Raw genomic sequence first — 19,044 nt, 5'->3', positions numbered from 1 at the left:
TGACCCACTCATCTGCTGTACCAGAAGTCCCTGCCGTTCTTCAAATAGAGACTGTGGTAGATCTTTCCACTACTTTAATATAATTCTTAGGGAGGTTAAGGTGTCAGATGCTAGCTAGGCTTTGGCATCTCTGCTAATAGCATGTTCTGCACTGTCATTTAGTAGAAGAGCAAACCCTAGGGAGTACAGAGAAATGCTACTTCCATATCCTGAAAGTAAATGGAAATATTGCTGTGTCCGACCCATCTGTATCTTGCAGCGTTTCAGAAAAGCAGCAGCAGCCCATCAAGAGCCCTGCAAACCTTCCAGCACACTGAAAAGCTGGCATGCCTCTTCGGTTTCTATGAGTTTAATAAAGGTATATAATAGCACAGGCCACCCCAGACCGTTTCAATCTTCCTTCCAATCTTAAAGACTGAACTCTTCTATGTTTAATTTACAGGCATTTATCCCTTGGGATAAATGTGATGCCAAAAGTCTTATCACATTCTGAAAGAACAGTCCTATATATGAATGAGCTGAGCCTCTGTGATCATTTTAATTGGTCCAGTGGTGCTTGCAGCTAAAAGTAAAGCTGCTGCCTTTCATGGCAGACCAGACCTTTTCCCCTACCCCCTAATATTTCTGTTCCTGACATTTTATAAAAATAGTTCTCAGTCTTGCTCTATTTGGGATATATATATAAATATACATATATATATGTATATACATATATACATATATATTTATATCCCAAACAGATAATATGTAAGTTCATATATATTATATGTATATATATTATATATATCCCCAACAGATATATATAAGTTCAGGTTCACAACAATTAATTTGATTCTGTCAAAACTAGTGTATAGGCTGTAACATATTGCCCTATGGAAAGAAGAGAGGTGATCTTTCAAGATGGTAAGTGGTTTCGAATAAATAAAATGTCAGTGATGCTAAAACACTTATGGGAATTTATTGGTTTCCATCCTAATACTCTGACATGGGTTGAAAAACTCTGTTCTGAATCAGAGCAAAGATTTGACTGGGATCTATCTCCAAGTCTCCTCACACATGAATGCATACACATGCCAATGCGCATGCAGACCCGTGCAGAGTCTGATCTCTTGTAGTTGGGAGTTTTAGTCCCAAATCTTTCAAGATGATTCGGGCAGCAGCAGCATCCTCCACACAGCCTCAGTGACAAGGCCATGTAAGAGCATGAGAAAGGGCGCAGGCAGCCCATCCCTTTCCCCTGCTGGCTTTTCAGCTGCTAAGAGCAGAAAGAGATTGAGATCCTGCCTGCCTATACCATGGGTCCCCCAGGCCCTATATTTGGGGTCTGGGCTTTGAACCTTTTCCTCTTTGTAATCCAATCTCACAGTATCACAGTATCACAGATTTCTAGGTTGGAAGAGACCTCAAGATCATCGAGTCCAACCTCCGACCTAACACTAAGTACTCCACTAAACCATATCGCTAAACTCTACATCTAAACGTCTTTTAAAGACCTCCAGGGATGGTGACTCCACCACCTCCCTGGGCAGCCCGTTCCAATGCTTAATAACCCTTTCGGTAAAGAAGTACTTCCTAACATCCAACCTAAAACTCCCCTGTCGCAACTTTCGCCCATTCCCCCTCGTCCTGTCACCAGGCACGTAGGAGAACAGACCAACCCCCACCTCTCTACAGCCTCCTTTAAGGTACCTGTAGAGAGAGATAAGGTCGCCCCCTGAGCCTCCTCTTCTCCAGGCTGAACAAGCCCAGCTCCCTCAGCCGCTCCTCGTAAGACTTGTTCTCCAGACCCCTCAGCAGCTTGGTCGCCCTTCTCTGGACTCGCTCGAGCACGTCCATGTCCTTCCTGTAGCGAGGGGCCCAAAACTGAACACAGTACTCGAGGTGAGGCCTCACCAGAGCCGAGTACAGGGGCACAATCACTTCCCTAGACCTGCTGGCCACACTGCTTCTTATACAGGCCAGGATGCTGTTGGCCTTCTTGGCCACCTGGGCACACTGCTGGCTCATATTCAGCCGACTATCAACCAATACTCCCATCTCATCTTAGTGCAGTTCATTGAGAGAGGAGCAAGGGATGTGGAACTATCTTGTGCTGGTGGTCCCTTGTGCTGGAGGTCCCAAGGCAGGGTATTGCTGCATTTCAGCCAAATGACAGACTGTTAACAGGTAGCTTGTGTCTGGAGGAGGGGTGGATGATGTTGACTGTTGAGTATTGTCTTAAAGCACTAGCAATGAACACATTAACAAAACACATGCTCTAGGACCGTTCTGTATGCAGACAATTGTTGTTACTCATCCAAAGTCACCTTTGCAGAGAGAAAACCCACTTGCCATATCTCTAAGCCTTGTGCAAACCATGAGGTCTTGATAGCTCTGCACACAGTAGGAGGCAACAGAGAAAATAACTCTCCTCACCTTTTACCAGCAACGCTGGAAAACTAGCCTGTCTCGAGGATGAATGGTTGCCTGGAGGCCGAGCAGGAGCTGATCAACACATGCTGCTTCCTTTTCCAATGTCCTGAGTTGCCACTTTGCGGTCTCTGGCTCCTCTTCTTGGCATTAGGCTGGCATGACTAGCAGCAGCAGTGCTGTAGGCTGTGCTGTCTGGGGCTCACTGTTCCAGCATTTAAAGACAGACCAACTACGAGTAGATGTTTGAAGATTTGAAGGAAAATACAGTCCTGAATGGTGTTAGATTGATTTTGACTTCAGTTTCACCTACATGCTCTCTCCGTGGATAAATCAGTAGGGTTTTGAGTCAAGCCGGATCCAATCATAAATCAGGGTGTAGGTTTAAAGTTGTTATAAGAGCAATTTAAAAAGTGAATGTCCATATTTCCATGAACATCTGAATTATGGCTCTGCACTGGCCACAAAAACATGCAAAGTGTCTCTATGTTTATAGATGGCACCTTTTATAAAGCAAGAGGACTAAAAAATGTAATCTGGTTGATGTCTGTTGGCAAGTCATTAAGGGAACTGTTGGAAAGGGTTGCCAGTGGGAAAGGACAGTTGATTCTTTGTGCCCACGAGTGCTTTAAATATTCTAACAGGCTGTGAAGTGCAGTGAAAATGTGTCAGATATGGCTACATCTCTACTGAGAAGCCAAATGGCAAAAGCAATTCATTTCACAGGAAACACCAAGCAACCCTGAAACCATTTTTATGCTATTATTGACCAAGTTCAGACTTTTAGGTGTTACAACCCAGTCTCTCCTTATTGCCACTTGCAGACATCCAATATGTTGAAGCTTTGAAAATGTAAAAGCGTGATCAGGAATTATATGACAACATGAAATTTCAAGGAATCTGCACCAAGAGTAATAAGACTGTGCATTTCATAAGCCTAAGAAATGATGAGGTACCCCCAAGCCTCACATGGGCAACTCCATCCAGTGCTTAGAAATAGAGTACAGTAAGATTAAAAAAGAAAGAACTGTTAAAAAGTAACAAATAATAAGGTTTTCTTACTGTTGTTCTTTCTAACTCCAACAACAGAAGCAATTAAAGTGCATCAATCAGGTCTTTTTTTTTTCTGCCATGGGGATGTTCTCCAGCGTTCTTAACGGCTTGCAAATTCCTATGACTATAATCAGCCTGATCCCACTGTGCTCCCTGTCACATACCACAATGGCTGTAATCTGGCACCTGCTTGGGTACAAAGCTTGGAAGTGAGGCTGGGTGCCCACAGAATAAAAATTAAGTGTGTTCACTGCAAAGAGGGAGGATCAGAGGGAATTTAGGAACACTGGTGACAGCCTTTTTTCTTCTCTCTCAGCAAGAGAGTCCTCACTACAACAGGTCAAAAAACGCTGCTATTGTTCTGCCTTAAACCTCCCTCTTCCAGATGCAGAATTTCGTTTCCAGAAGCAGCCAGCATGGGGATGTCTTCCAAATAAAACCAGCTACCTCCATCTGTCTCTTCTGGGCTGCCCAGCTTGCCTCACTGTCAGGCTATTCAAAAAGCAACAAACATTTTCTTGCCTTGTTTTGGTTGAAAATCCTCTTCCCCATTCCTGACTCACACAGATACATTGCCTAGAGAAGCAGTGGCTTTAGATAAGTCAAGCTTTCCCCGTCCTTCAAAATTCACTTTAGAAAATTTTCATCATTTTAGTAAAGTACAAGGACCTATATTACAACTTTATTCATATCAGGAGGCATTTTCTCATGGCTTGTGCTGTCTTTGAAATATTCTGTTAGGACTGGAAGCAGTTAAATAACTATCGACATTGCTGTGTAGCTTAAACATAGACCTGTGAACGAGGATTCAGTATACAAGCTTTGATTCATGAAAACTGAGATGGAAGGAAAGCAATTCAGATAAGGGCTTGTTTAAAAATATTGGGCTACATTAGAACTAAATTTTTATCTCAGGAATCAAGAGGATGGGTTTGACTAGGTATTTTTGATATCGATAGAACACTTGTTAGGCCTCTTACTACTACTAGGAACTCTTATCACTGTGCTTTCTGCCAACAAAGTGATGTGTAATACTAAATAATCTGTACATGTCTTCAAGTGCTCTTATTGCCATTTTGCAAGACACAGAGGCACTGAAGAGTTTGGCCACTCCTGTGTGTCTGGGAAGAGCTAGTGTGCTCTGGGCTCTCTTGCAGAGAGATAATGGTAATGATAAGGAACTAAAGCATCTCTGTCACAGATGCAGTGGGAAGTCAGGAGTTACTGGCTCCTGATGGTGGGCTCAGCTCACCTCCATTTCATCAGAGCCCAGAGTTGTCAGAGTCTAAAGAAGGGGAACAACCCAAAAGGACTGCATCGAATGGAAAAAAAAGAGAATAAAAATGGGTTTTATCTGTAGGTCAAATCACACACTTGCCCTTGCTGCAGGATACCTAATGTGTACCCCTACATCTCATCCCCCTGAACAGGAGACAACAGCTCAGTCAGGGCCAAATATTTCCTGATGAGCAGGGAACCAGCACAGACAGGTCAGAAAGCACAGAGCAACTGGCAGGTCTGGTACAGCTTGGCCAGCACCTCTTCAGTGTGGAAACACCTTTCAGTTAAGGTGGGATTCTTCTCTCCTGTGCTTAGGTTAAAAAAAAAAAAAAAAAAAAAAAAAAAAAAAAGTGGAATAGTAGAATATAGTCTGTGTTAATAGGCTAGGAACATTTTGTGTTAAATGGACATAAATGTTTGCATATCTTCCCGTATCCCATCCAACACCATCCTGAGGGATGCGCGTGTGTAAGCACAGCTGCGCAGCTTACATGGGTAAGTCCAGTCCCTGTGCCTTTCTCAACACCAGGATGTGAATTTAATGTAGGTCACAGTGAGAGTGGAAACAGAGACAGTTTCTTGCTAAGACCTACCCAGGCATAAATATGAATGCTCAGAAATTTCAGTGCTGCAGATTTTGATCCTGTTCCCATACAATGACTGATAATGGAAAAAAATTAATCTTACAATTAAAAAGGATATTATTATGACAAAGCTTTATAAGGTACAGACAGGTGTAGTGAAGACTGAACTAAGACTGAATTCAGATTCCATCCGTAGGCAACTACTGAAATCCTGTCTGTGGTCATGATTCAAAGCAGTTTACCCATTTCCTTCTGGGAAAGCATTCCTATGACTAATGAACGTACTACTTTTTGACAGTACCCTTTCTTTTTCTCCTAAAATGACAGCTGAAGAAAATTGCAGTGAAACGGTACCAAAGGTTGCTCAGATTGAATCTAATGATATCTAGCAGGCAGTGGAATAAATACCGAAGGAGATGGAAGCATCACTGACAGGGTCATTTAAGCTAGACTGAACAAAGCACCCAAACGCGCAGCCCTGTGTTCGTCTGGAGGGGGGCTGCTCCAGCTCTGCCTCCCCGCCCCCGCTCTGTGGACTGCAGCTCTGAAAAGGGCCATAAATGCCAGCCCAGCTGCTAGCTGGCCCGAGGCCATACAGAAGCGAAGGTCTGCGTGAGCGTGGAGCCTGGATCTCCAGCACCACGCAGAGGCGTGCGGATCTGGGAAGAGGCAGGCAGGGGCGCGCAGCCAGCTCTGCTGCAGCTCAGTAGATTATCCCCTCTGGCTCCAGCAGCAAGTACTTCTTCATGGACACGGGGATGGAGAGTAAGGGGACTCCTCGGTGGCATCTTTCTGACAACATCACCCGAATAGCACATCTGCACAAGTGCATGAGCGACCGCGGTGAGTTGCTGCACACGGTGAACAGCGAGTCATAGAAATCCTGGTACCGCTGCAAAACACGAAAAAACAAGAGGGTTTTAGGGCACTAACGCTTCTTGCCTTCCCCCCCTTTCCCCTCCCAACACACAGTTCTTAGCAAGGCTAAAAAGCCTGTATAGCTGCCCTGTCACCTTGGGCCGCGCACAGCAGCGGGAATTTGGTTTAGCCAAAATTATGCTTGCCTCAAATACTTTGTGTTAAGTGAAAGAGCCTGATGAAGTCTTTAGGCTTCTTCTACCCACCAGTCTGAAGTGGGATTTCTCCCTTGGCCCCTGTGGCATTAGTCCTGACCTGAAAGGAGCAGCAGCAGCTCAGGGACAGTGCAGGTGCACTGTACAGTCCCGCAGGGCAGCGAGGCAGCGTGGCGAGGGCAGAGGTGTGCGGAGTTAGCTGGGGCCGTGAGCAGCAGCACAGCCTGGGCCTTGCTCAGTGCCCCAGTGCCCTCTTGGAATAAATAAAGTTACACCCCCACAGGGAACCTGCAGATATATACGAATGGTGCTGAAGCAAAAGAAGCAAATGGTAAATACAAGCTACTTACTTGTGACTTGACCTTACTTTACAGTCTTGCTACTTGACAGATGCAGATATATATATATATATTTTTTTCAGGGACACTATATGTATTGAAAAGTACAGATTTGTGTCAACAATTTTTTTTTTTTAATTTTGTGTAAAATTTGGCAAATATTGCTGAGAACAAAAGTGACAGTTAAACAACAACAAAAAAGTAGAGCAACAGTAGACTTTTCCCAATATGAATGAAATTTTTCTCTTAAGAAAAAAATAATTATTTCCTTTCTAATCGCTTGTAGCTCAAACATTTTTTTTTTTAATTATTATGCTTTATTATTACTAATTAGTAGAAAAAGACCTTTAATGTTTCATTTTGTGTTCACCTGATTTTTTTTTTTTTTCTGAGTAAAGCTGACCTGAAAAATAGTCAGCCTTGCAGTTCCTCTGGCCATATAGCTCTGCGTTATAATAAGGATGGTGTTCCCTAAACATCCCTGACAATATAAGGCAGACATTGGTATACTTAACCAAGTCGAAAAATTTGAAAAACCCTGGTATTAATCAAGAACTAGCTTTAAAATGGAATATTGGGACTGTGCAGATTTCTGAAGTAATGGGATAATTATGTCAAAACCCATCGCCCAATTTGGCACTTTGACAACACCTCTTCCCTCTTTGACCTCGTTTTTCGTTTAAGTTCTTTCTTGTATTTGCAGTTAACCAGTCATATGGTTAGAAACAGATACTACAGAAACTACAGAAACTTAACCCATGCAACAGAACCTAAATACATACCTAAATATATACCTTGTAATATGGTGCTTTTAAAACAATTGCTGACCTAAAAAAATATATAAATACACTCACTGGCAGGTCTTAAGAGACACCAGTCACAGCCAGAATATTTTGCGCTTGCTGAGTGCAGGGATATCTGAGCTTCTGCAGCATCCCTGACAGGGAGTGCAGCAAAGGATAATGTCACCATGAGACTTTCTCAAAAAAAAAAAAAAAAAAAAGTCTATTGAAATCTCCAGGTGGCACAGAGACCCATTTATCTTCATTTTATCGAAGGAGCTTCAATTTAAAACCAAAAACTTTTTACCTGACATAGCTGGAAAAGCAATATTTTTATTGGAAATAACTTTTTTTTTTTTTTTTGGAGAAACTATTCAACTAAACTGTGTGAAAACATTTCACCAAAAAAAAAAAGAATAAAAAAAAAAAACAGCTTTTATGTCCAGACTGTTCCGAACTCTCTTATTCTCTCTTACAAAGATAAACTATTATTTAAAGCTACAGCATAACCCTGAACATCCCACATCACTGAGGTTCCCACTGTCACCAGGACAACACATCTGTATTTCTTGAGTGTTTTCAGCAGATTTGGATATGGTACCCATCTCTAAAGAAAAAATCCCCAGTTTTGGGGCAGCGTGTGTGAAGTGAATGATATTAAATGGAGAAGTCCCAAATCCTCTGGTGTGTAATTCCCTTTTAAAACCATTCTCGGTTTTCTGTGGCCAGGTGTGGAGAACAAATAATAAGTCTGGATTTTACCCAGTTACAACTCGTTAAGAGCTTACCTCAAAGACATCATCGGGTATGGCTGCTTTCCACTTAGATGTTGATTTGATGTGCTCGTAGGTGTTGACGACAACCTCCACAGCTCTGGGGTGGGAATGACAGGCTTGCAGCACCTGCAGTCAGGGCGTACAGAGACCATGAGCACCGCCGAGAGGCACTGGGGCTAGCCTGGCTGCTTGGCACTGTGCGAGGGCACACGGGGGTGGACACATCTAAAATCAGCTCTGCCTGATAACTTCAGCTCAGAAGGAAGAAATTGTCACTCGCACCCGTGGAATAACACTTTGCATTCACACTGTACGATGTGCATTTCTGACCCACACAGCAGACAGGCTTTCGCAGACAAAGCTGCAGAGCATCCCTCTGGGATAAACATCATCCTACACATTTTGCAGATGGGAAATGATAGATTGGAACCGAGCCCCACTCCGTGCAACGGGGGAAAGGCAGAGGCAGGAAGAGGAGACCCCAGGCCCGGCTCTCAAACACGCTCTAGAAAAATGAGTTGTTTTGTTACAGACAGGACCAGCTCATCCTCAGCTCAGGAGGGCAAAACCAAAGGTTTAGCATTTTTTTTCAAAGGTTCTGACTGCTAGGATTGATAAAATTTTATATATGCAGTGGAGGGGCTGCGAAATTATGCTGAAGGCAAAGGATGAGAGGAAATGAGTCCTGACTAGAGCAAGCTTACTTCATTGCCTGGTACAAGAAGTCTGCCAGCTACAGTGCTTTGGGCTTTGAAGAGCTGCAGGAATTCTTTGGTAGGGATTTTGCTATTATTTTTACTATTATTACTATTACTGTTGTTGTTATTATTATCAATCAGCTATGAACCCAGGCCCAGAATTTCCCTTTATTTCTCACATTTCCTGAAAACAAGCCCAAGCTTCAGTGAGATCCATTTCAGTTTGAATGTATTTGTATTTCTAAAGGTCAGAAGTGACAAACTGAATCATCTCATCTGACCTCCAGTCTTTGGTAGAGGCCATGAAACGTGCATTTTGTACAATCCAGTTAAGCATATTGGAGCCAGGTTTGATGAAGGCGAGATTTTCCAAAATGAGAATGTGAATCAGCTCTGAAAAATTAGGCTCGAACCAGCATTTAGAATTCTGAGTTTCGGGCTGATTAAGAATGAATACGGGACCTGCATCTGGTTTCTGGCATTAGCAATGGCAATTTTGCTTCAGGTAAATGATATCAACCTTACAATAGATTTTGGGCATTCTGGGTCCACAGTTTACAGGACTCCTGCAAATCCTGGTACCACCAAACCCTGGCGCTTGGGTCTCTCCCCCCCGTCCTGTTCCAGACATCCCCTCTCTCCATATCCCCGCGCTGTACAAAGCCACCCTTAACCTTGTGGAATTGCAGAGGATATATCCTGGCTGCTCCGTGATTCAGGAGCAGCTGGTAGCAGATGTCAGGCTGGGCAGCTGGCCGTACAGACGTCACTTTTATGATGTACTGCAGGGGCGCGCAGCCGTTCACATCCATGATGTTTGCCTCTGCCCCTGCCTCCAGCAGCATGTGCAGCAGCACGTGATCACAGTTCCAGGCAGCTTTGTGGAGCGGTGACTTGAAATCCTCATCACGGGTGTTCACTTCAGCTTTGTAGTCTAAGAGCATCCGACAGATGAGGTGGTGGTCTGGGCTGTACGTCTGGTCCTTGTAGTGCAGGGCCCAGTAGGCTGCGCAGGCCAGGGGGGTCTCCAGGTGGGCATTGAGAGCATCCACCTGCGCCCCTTGTTCCACGTAAAAGGCCACGAGCTCGGGGATACCCAAACGCGCGACCATGTGCAGAGGGGTCTCCTCGTCCTGGTTGTTCGTTTTTATGTTCACGTTTGCTCCTGCCAAGGAAAGATGATGGGAAAAAAAAAATAATCAAGGGAACAGAATCCTGGTTCAGACAGCACTCTGCTAGAACCCTGCTACCCAAGGAGATGGTAAAGGATTGCAAATCCTTTTTTTTTTTTTTTTTTTTTTCACATCAAAATGCAATTAGCAAGGGTCAAGGATTCTGCATTTCTTAGGCCTCTGGGAAACCCTCAGAAACTTCACATTCTTGGATCCAGTTTCTGGTGTCATAGCTTGGCCCTTGAGCTGACAGAAGGCCTTATCTGAACACTGCTTTGGAGCAGCATTCAGGTCCAAATCTCTGTGTGAAGTGCTTTTTCCTATAAATTAAGATCTGAAGGAAAAAGGAGATCTTTATTTGTACTCCAGAGAATAGCTCTGCTCAATTCTGTACCCTGAGAAAGCTTCCTGCAGCACCTCGTTAACTGTGAGCCTGGAAGAAAGGACATCTTATGATAGATCCATAGATGATAATAAAATAAAATAAAATAAAATAAAATAAAATAAAATAAATAAAATAAAATAAAATAAAATAAAATAAAATAAAATAAAATAAAATAAAATAAAATAAAATAAAATAAAATAAAATAATAATAAAAAGTAAAGAAAGTCCCCAGCTGAGGGTCTGGATCCTGTTTCCAAGCTGTTAACAGGACTGGTGTAACAGCTGTATTTGTGCCGAATTTATATTCCAGTTGAAGCAACAGCACCATCTACTGTGCACCGAAGGGGAGCTGCTGCAGGACAGGCGGACAGGAGCCCGGCCCCTGCCTTCTGCCAAAACAGTGCCAGGCTCCTGAGCCTGCTGCCCTGGGACTTCCCGGCTGCCTCCTTCCTTTCCAGCTACCAGCAATTTGCTCTGAAGAAATGCAAATTCCTGGAGGAATAATACCTAACAATGCTTATTAGAGGAAAGATTGGCGAGAGCCTGTTCCTGAAAGCAAAGCAGAACTGCAGTATAATATATATCATGTATCTAATGTATATAGTGTGTGTATAATTATATAGTTTTTTATATATATACATATATAAAAAAACTCTTCTTCCCAGCCTCATGAAAGCCCTTACACGGCCAAAGCTGCACTAAAACTGAGATGTACTGACGGAGAGGGAGAAAGAGGCGTGAGAAATTACCTCTGGGCTGGGTGCTAATCCCACTAAACCATGTTGAGCGTTACTCGCGTTACACGTCCCTGAGAGTATCAGCAGCACAAGTCTGGAGGCAGTAAGCAAACCCGGGCACAGATCTGCCTGGCTGGCCACGTGCCCAGGTGAGAAATGGTTAAACTGCATTTACCTGAAGTGACCTGTGTGAGAGCACCAGTGCGGAGGGCGGGGTGGGAGATGCCAGTGGGAATCCTTGGGGCAGGGACAGAAACAAACCCTGTCTTTGGCTTTTGGGTGGCATGCACACCTGCCGTGCTCTGCTGCGGACATTGCCCACCTTGGAACCTCTGTTTCACGTGGAGATTTGTGTTTGCAGGGTGCTTTGGGATGAAGGCTGGCTTGCACAGTGCTATTATTCGCTCGCTGATGGGTGGGTGGAGGAAGCCTGCAGAATACAACCTTTCATTTGCAGCATTTTATAAGAGTACGTTCGACTTTTAAGCTTTTCCATGGTAGCAAATTCAACTCCTGCTGTCAGGACTGCTTGCTTTGGGCAGGAGACAACTGGCAGTATTTATTTTCCTTTCTAACAAACAAAATTATGTGTATCTTTCCAGCAGAAGAAAAGTGATGTGGTTATTCATTTGGGATTTCAGATTGCCTTGCCCACAAATCGTGCCTGGGCTCTACATCTCAAAAAACCCTTCAAAACATGTCGCCAAAAAAAAAACCCAACAACACATGTTTGTATTTGCCATGGCATAGTGTAACAAATAGGGGAATCTGTCTACTTGTAACTTAGGGCTCTTGAACTGCCTGACTTTGCTGTACCCCTTTATATCTGTCCTTTAGTAAGTCCTGAGACATTTTCCTTGTGTAAAGGACGCAGTGGAAGGAACAGCAATATACTTATCCATGAATTATGTCTATTCATAACTTCATTTGTTACAGATGATCAACCACATAACATATCTTACTTCAGGAAAATTAAATTTTATATAATAACATTTTTTCCCCAGTAGGTGCAAGAGTTTGGTAGCTGGCAATTAAGAGACTGTATGAAAAACTGCATGTTTTTTTCAGGGACAAGTCAAATGCAAATGAATAGAAGAATTTATGGAGATCAAGGAAATGTGAGCAACAAAGACAAGGGTAGGGGTGCACTTTCGTGTGAAAACTTTTCAATAGTAAACCTAGATGAGGAAGACAGAAACAAAAATAGAGAAGAAGAAACTCCCTCATTCGGAGGAGCTCTTCTGCTGAAGGACTGGCTGGGCAGCGGGTTGGAAGCACTGAAATGGGAAACAGCCCTGGAGTAAGGGCCGGTGGCCAGGGTGAGGGGAGGTCAGGTGGGGTGAGGAGTCGGGACAGGAGAAACTTCAGCTGATCAAAGAGATGGGGAAAAGAAGTCTGGGATGAAGAGGCGAGTCAGCTGGGGATGGAATGGATAAACATACGTACTTTGGCATCTTGCCTCCTGAGGCAAGCCGCAAGCCATGCCCACCATCTCTAGTCACGCCACGAGAGACTCTCCAGAGTTTTACCTTACCTCTCCAAATCAGCTGCTGGGCGCAAGGCACGGAGGTTCGTGTCGTACAGAAGTGCAGGGGCGCCTGCCCGCTCATTGAAAAGCAGTTCAGCTTAGCTCCATGGTTGCAAAGGATCTTGAGGCACTCAACATTTGCTGTTTCACACGCTATGTGGATTGCAGCTTTTCCATTGGGCCGGCAGTTGATCGTAGCTTTGTGATTGAGCAGGACCGAAAGACTCTCCAGATGACCGTACATGACAGCTAGATGAAGCCCAGTTGCCCAGGATATTTTTAATTTGTAGCTAGGTAGCCAATACCCTGTACAAAATGAAAAAGTGTTACCATCCTTGGCTAAGATTTTCCTTTGGATTATCCACCTACTGAGAACAACAGAGGAGGAAGAAAAGGCTGGAGTTTGGGTTTAATTTACTGTAATTTCACCAGCTAGAGTTTAGCGCACACAAAGTTATCTCAAGCATAACTTAATTTTCATTAGGTACTTTTATTATGTGTGCTGAATAGCCTGATTTTTGGAGACATAATTCCCATGTAGCTGCCCAAAGGCAGCTTTTGTTTTCCTGGTGACCTCTGGAGACAGAATGATGATGATGATAATGATAATAATATTATTATAACAATAATAGCAATACAAATATAATAATATTTATATAATAATAATAACAATAATAATAAAGGCTTAGTGCATTTGAAATGCCACTAGCTAAAAAATATGGGGGAAATGGGCTCTTCAGTCTGCCAACAGCTAAACAAATAAGAATAAAATGGAATAAGTTGGAATAAGAAGGCAGCATTTGCTTAGGCCAGTGACTCAACAGACAGCTTATCCTGCTGTTTCTGCGTGGGAGACTGCGGGATCATGCATGTCAGGAGCTCGATTCAGACTCCTAGTGATGCATTGCCCATAGATGACCCCTGGCAATGGGTTTGCATCTGTATCACGGACCTTCTGCCAACTACTGCCCCTGAGGAGCACAGAGTGAGGAGTTTTGATGTTGATGTAAACTTGGTGGAAGAGCCAAATGGAAGCAGGGACAGTTTAGTATGAAATTTGGCTCCAAAATGTTCAGATTTTTCACGGATTTTTTTTTTTTTTTTTAACTTATAAACAGGTGTAAGACCAATATTTGTTCCCAAGATAGGACTACATGTTTAATGCAGTCTCTGAAGTGATTACTATAATAATTTGTTTTTTAAAAAAAAAAAAAGTAAAATCAAAATAATTCTGGCAGAAGAGCAGGAGAAATCTGAAACTTTTTTTTTTTTTTTTTAGGTACAGCAGCTGCTTCTTAGCTAGAATGTGCCTATAAAATTTTCTGGGTTTGATTTATTTATATCTACTTGGACAAATGCCTGGTTAAATACTGTTATCAAGAAAAAGAGAAAAATGCTGCAGATGTGTAATGAGGCCAAATTAATTCAGACCTTTATTTCTGAGTCTTTAGTTTTATACAGTTTTTCCACCTTAATTTCACATAGATACAATTTTTGCAGGACTCGTATGTACTGCATTAGACAGGAAGAGAGATGGAGAGGAAGGAAAGAGACAGAAAAAAACCACTGGTGGCAGAGAGAAACATCTTTTTCATCATTTGCCCCCAAACTGGGTGCCAGGTAGGTGGGCTGTGTCCCCGAGTCTATGCATACAGCACAGCAGGCTTCTTAAACTGGATCCCCAACTGAATTCACATTTGGTGCTCCCCCTTGTTACCAGCCTGATCCCACACTGAGGTGGGCCTGAAAATATGTAGATGTCAGCCATAAATGATGTGAACAGCAGGACAGTGATCCTTAAACGCCAGGTTACCCCTTTACACAGCCACAGTTTTCCTGCCTGAGACCACCCTTTATTTCCTTTGCTTGTGCTGCTGCAGGTGAGCATCTCCCACGTCCCCTGCCCAAACCCACAGACATCCCTGAGCCCGAAGGGAAGGGGACCTGGCACTGAGCAGGAAGCAGACACGGGCTTTGCAGGAGGCCTCTTTAAGCTCGTCTATTTCTTGGGGGGGAAACTAGCAATGGTGCACGAAAGGTCAGTGTCCTTGGCAGCTCTCAGCCTCTTTTGCACGAGAGGAAGCCCCTCTGACACCCATGGGATCTCCTTTCCACTGCATTGCTTAGGGCTGTGGCAGAGCTCAAGCTGTTTGAATGGTGGTGCTTAATTTTTCTCCTCTCTCCCTCCCCAAGGAAATCCTCCTCTTAAATCATGGTTATCTGGGATTCAGAATGAAAGCAAAATTTGCATTGTAGCTGACAGCGTGCCTTCTGCCTTTCAGACAAACACAGCAGGTATACTGCTGTGATTTAGGCCATAGGGTGCATTTATCTCTTTCTCCAAAAGAAAGGAGTTAATTCTTGCTGCCAAATAATCTACAATTAAAAATCCCATAGTCTTAAACTACAACCAGAACGCATTTTAGCCTGCTGAGGGCAGAAGAAAAGATATTTTAAGATACACTCATCATTGTGTGGGTTAGCTCAGATGCTGTCCCCAAGGGAAGTAAGTCATGACTGCATCATCCTCACCCTAATGAAACCAAAAGGACAGCAGCTGTTCATTAAGTAAGAGGTAAACACAGAAAAGGGGAAGGGGTGGGATGTTGTCCCTCCCTTACACCACAGGAAAAAAAAAAAAAAAGGTGCATTTGCTGTGCTGCTGAGACTGGAGGTGTTTATCTCCATCTATGCCTAACTTCTGGCAAAAGTTGGTCATTACTGTTTTTCAGATACTCATAGGGAGGCTGTTAGCAAGTAGGCAATGAAGTCTGTTGATTTCAGCAGACAGCAAACTTGTTTCATTGTTTTGAACTGTAAATTTTTGGAAACTCAGTATCTGGATGACAGCTGGTTTGGATTTTCTACCTTTCAGAACAGCTGAAACGTCTTCTCTGTTTTTTTTTTTTTTTAATTATTACTTTTAATTTTAATCCAAAATATTTTGATAAACTAGCAAATCTTCACTTTCTGTGAGCTTGAAAAACACAGCTCCTCCCATCCAGCAACATTCAAGGTCCATAGGTTTTCTTTAGCTCTCCTAAGCCAAGGAGAATTCACTGTACCACTATTGTAAACTGCAAATGGAAGAGACTGAATATTTTGTATCTGAGTTGTCTGCTTATGTGTTGGGGAACATGCAAGACATTTGTACACCACACTTAGCCTGCGTGTGTCTACTCTGGGCTTTGTGCTCTAATTCTCTGCAAGGAGATGGCAAAGGACCCCTCCTTCTGGACTTCCCTGAAGCTACAGCAGCTGCCCTGGTGGCGTGGAGGCTCGTGCTGGTGTCTGGCCTGCCCTGCACCAAGCCCTGCAGCACAGCTGATAAGCTCCCCTCCGGTGACCGCGGCCGTATGAGCCTAGTGACACTGCTGCCCACGAGTCAACTTATGCTGTAGCTTTTAGCAGGGGCACAAGGCCACGGTTTCTGGAAAACTACCTGAACCCATCTACTTGCTGGCTTGTGAGTGCTGCCACGTTTACCTTGTTTATAGGATGCCAGGATCAGGTTTTCATCTTCCACTTCAAACACCGTGTCCACGTCTATTTTCTTTTGGTTCAAGAGCTCTTCCAGTGTTTCATAGTCATTGGACTTCAGGGCTTCGAGGAAAGCCTTTTTCACCAACTTTGCAGCTGCAGTTCGAGTCATTTTCCTCTCCATGTTCTCTCCTTCTTCGCATGTCTCCTCCAGATCCATTTCCAAATGTATTTATTTGTGCTGTGAAGAGGGGTGCACTGAGGTCCCTATAGCGCAGTTACATGCTGAAGTTCCTGAAGACCAGAAGGTAATTTTATCACTTGGTCATGCTGATCTGCTTGTTCTATTTATATGAGGAGCATTTCAGGCATTGAAATACCACTCTTAGATATCACCACACTCTTTTTGTGAAAGTGAGGACAGACACACTAGCAATAAAACCAGAATAAGAGATATCTCTACAGGCTTTATACACATTAAGCTTCACTAACCACGTGGCCACCCTCTGCTCCTGCCATGCACTCACATTAAAAGACAGTAGTCCTTGGTGTTGTTTCTCAGCTGGAGAAATACTTATATTTCTTTTCATAGTTACCATTAGTGATTTATTGACTGAAGAGGGATGTGGTGCTCACTTTGCAGAAGCCTTTTAGCTAATGCATTTCAGAAAGAAAAAAATAAATAAATTCCAAGGCACTCTTCCTGTGGGACAGCATTCATCCTGTTGGTGTTGCTTTCATTCCTCCAGCCAGCCACCAGGCAGGCCTCCACAAGAGCCCACCACCACGCGGGTCTCACAGATGCCCTGACACATAAAGCCCCAAGGATGGCTGTGTTGATCCTGCCCAGTCAGCTGTATAACGCCCCGAGCAGCAGGAGTTCCCCAGTTTACTCAGGGACCACAGGTGGCAGGTGGAAGTGCACCCAGGAAGGAGAAATGCAAGGATGGAAGGGCTGCAGAGCTGTATGGCCACATTATGGGACAGGGGAGCTCTCAATACACTCCCAGTCCCTCCTGCATGACTGCCACCCTCTAACTTTCATCCTCTTAGTAGTGGACGTCTCCGCTCCATCCTTTAGGAGAAGTGTTAATGCTTGTCTGGCATGAGCAGAGGGACAAGATGTGAACTTCACATCCTATGTCACATCCTTGTTACTCGCATGGCTTTTTTAAACCACGATATTCCTGAGAAGTCATGGATGTGCAGAGCGCCGATATGTGGCTGTCCTCAACAGTTCACCTCAGCTACACTTTCCAGTTTGAAATGGGCTTTCATCTGTCTTTCATAAGTATTAATAGATGGCACAAGGACACTCAGTCTAGCCGTATAAAGGACCAGGCCAGGACATCTCCATACTGCTCTGCCGTCTCACCAAGGCTGAGATGCACAGACAAGCATGTGGCTGTGATGGACTGCTGTACATCATGCTTGCTCTTGGTTGACAACCAAGGTGAAGTGATTTATGGTAGCTTGGCCCACGGCGGAAGAGAAGGCTGAGCACAATTACCTCGCAGTTGTGGTTCAAGAGGGTGCACAGGGAGTGCGCTTCAGAGGCACTACAACTTGCTTGCCTTCAGTAATTTGTTTGGCCCTGCTCTATTCTCATAAAAATCTTCGTTAACACTAATGAGCTTAACATAGAGAAAGGGAACAACTACAGGTACCTACTGCCTTTATATTTACTCTTTTCCTGTAAGCTGCATTCAGGTCTAACCTTGACAAATCTACTCCCATAAGTACACTGGTTGTTTCACTACCCTGCTGCTTTCAGCACAGTTATATACAAGAATAAGGAAATAATTTTTTAAAAACAATAACAAAAGACTAGATTATTTTTTCACAGGAAGACAAAATAACTTCTATTTATTAGCTTGAAGTGTAGCAAAACCACATTGAAGAATATGAAGATAGGGAAAGCCATTGGTGGGGCAAAGGGAGCAATTTTTACTGTGTCAATATTTTTGCGATGTATCTAACTTCCTACCGACTTCTCCATCACCATACCACAAGGTGGCAGTTTGATTTTGAAAGTCAAAACTGATGTCAACCAAGCCCCAAAGCTGCCAAATATTCTGAACATCTCACTGTGAAACAATGGCTCATTACTTTCTTAAAATAAATAACAGTACTGGTATTAATGATATTTGTAAGTTAGACTTGAGGCCGCTGTGATGGGCACTGCAGACACTCACACATTATATCCTCTAAGAAATGTAGTTTCGGTATTTAGGATCAATTGCCTAAATTACACAGCTAACACAAAGGCACATTTTTAGAGGGAAGACAGCTCCTGCCTCCATCTCCTAAGCCCTCCTCCTGCCCCACACAGTGCCCCACAGCTCACCCATCCTCACAGTGTGAGCCACAGGCACACAAACACCCGCACCTCACCAGGGCTGGATCTGCCCCTCATAAGTGACTACAGCAGGTCAGAAGAACCAGGTGTGAAGGGTTGCAGAAAGAAGAAAAAAGGCAAACAGCACTTCTGGGGCACAAGCTGCTTTCCACTTCAGGCAACGGGAGTGTCACCATGGACTTCAGATGGGCCGCGAGGACCCTCTTGGTCAAACAAAGCAGGTTATCACAGGCCTGTTCCAAAGTCCATTGAAGTCAAGGGAAATATTTGCACTGATTTCAGTGGTCCGTGTTCTTTATTATGCTGGGCACTGGGCAGCAGAACTGAGCCAGGGAGAGCTGCCTGAAGGCGAGTGCATGAAGGTAACATCGGGGTGATATTATGAGATG

At 43.8% G+C, this 19,044-nt stretch overlaps 1 protein-coding gene across 1 annotated transcript; it reads right to left on the bottom strand.

Annotated features, from left to right (window-relative positions):
• Positions 1 to 1,735: 1,735 nt before the first annotated feature.
• On the bottom strand, positions 1,736 to 16,608 carry ASB4 (ankyrin repeat and SOCS box containing 4). The gene is made up of 5 exons (XM_013183434.3): positions 16,303 to 16,608; positions 12,823 to 13,122; positions 9,669 to 10,159; positions 8,309 to 8,422; positions 1,736 to 6,219 (listed from the first exon to the last, which is right to left on the bottom strand). The coding sequence occupies exons 1-5, from the start codon at positions 16,514 to 16,516 to the stop codon at positions 6,031 to 6,033; spliced, it is 1,308 nt and encodes a 435-aa protein (XP_013038888.3). The 5' UTR covers positions 16,517 to 16,608; the 3' UTR covers positions 1,736 to 6,030.
• Positions 16,609 to 19,044: the final 2,436 nt, after the last annotated feature.

This window comes from Anser cygnoides, chromosome 2 (genome assembly GCF_040182565.1).
Source record: "Anser cygnoides isolate HZ-2024a breed goose chromosome 2, Taihu_goose_T2T_genome, whole genome shotgun sequence".
Classification (NCBI taxonomy): domain Eukaryota; kingdom Metazoa; phylum Chordata; class Aves; order Anseriformes; family Anatidae; genus Anser; species Anser cygnoides.
The sequence above is the reverse complement of the archived record's forward strand: the minus strand, read 5'-3'. Positions and strand labels throughout refer to the sequence as shown.

Bases quoted from the DNA above. Each gene is read 5' to 3' on its own strand.
- ASB4 (XM_013183434.3), bottom strand. From the start codon at position 16,516: ATGGATCTGGAGGAGACATGCGAAGAAGGAGAGAACATGGAGAGGAAA. The intron at 8,423-9,668 runs GTTAAGGGTGGC...CCCTGACTGCAG, and splicing joins ATCCTCTGCAATTCCACAAG to GTGCTGCAAGCCTGTCATTC. The intron at 6,220-8,308 runs GTAAGCTCTTAA...CGTGTTTTGCAG, and splicing joins TACCCGATGATGTCTTTGAG to CGGTACCAGGATTTCTATGA.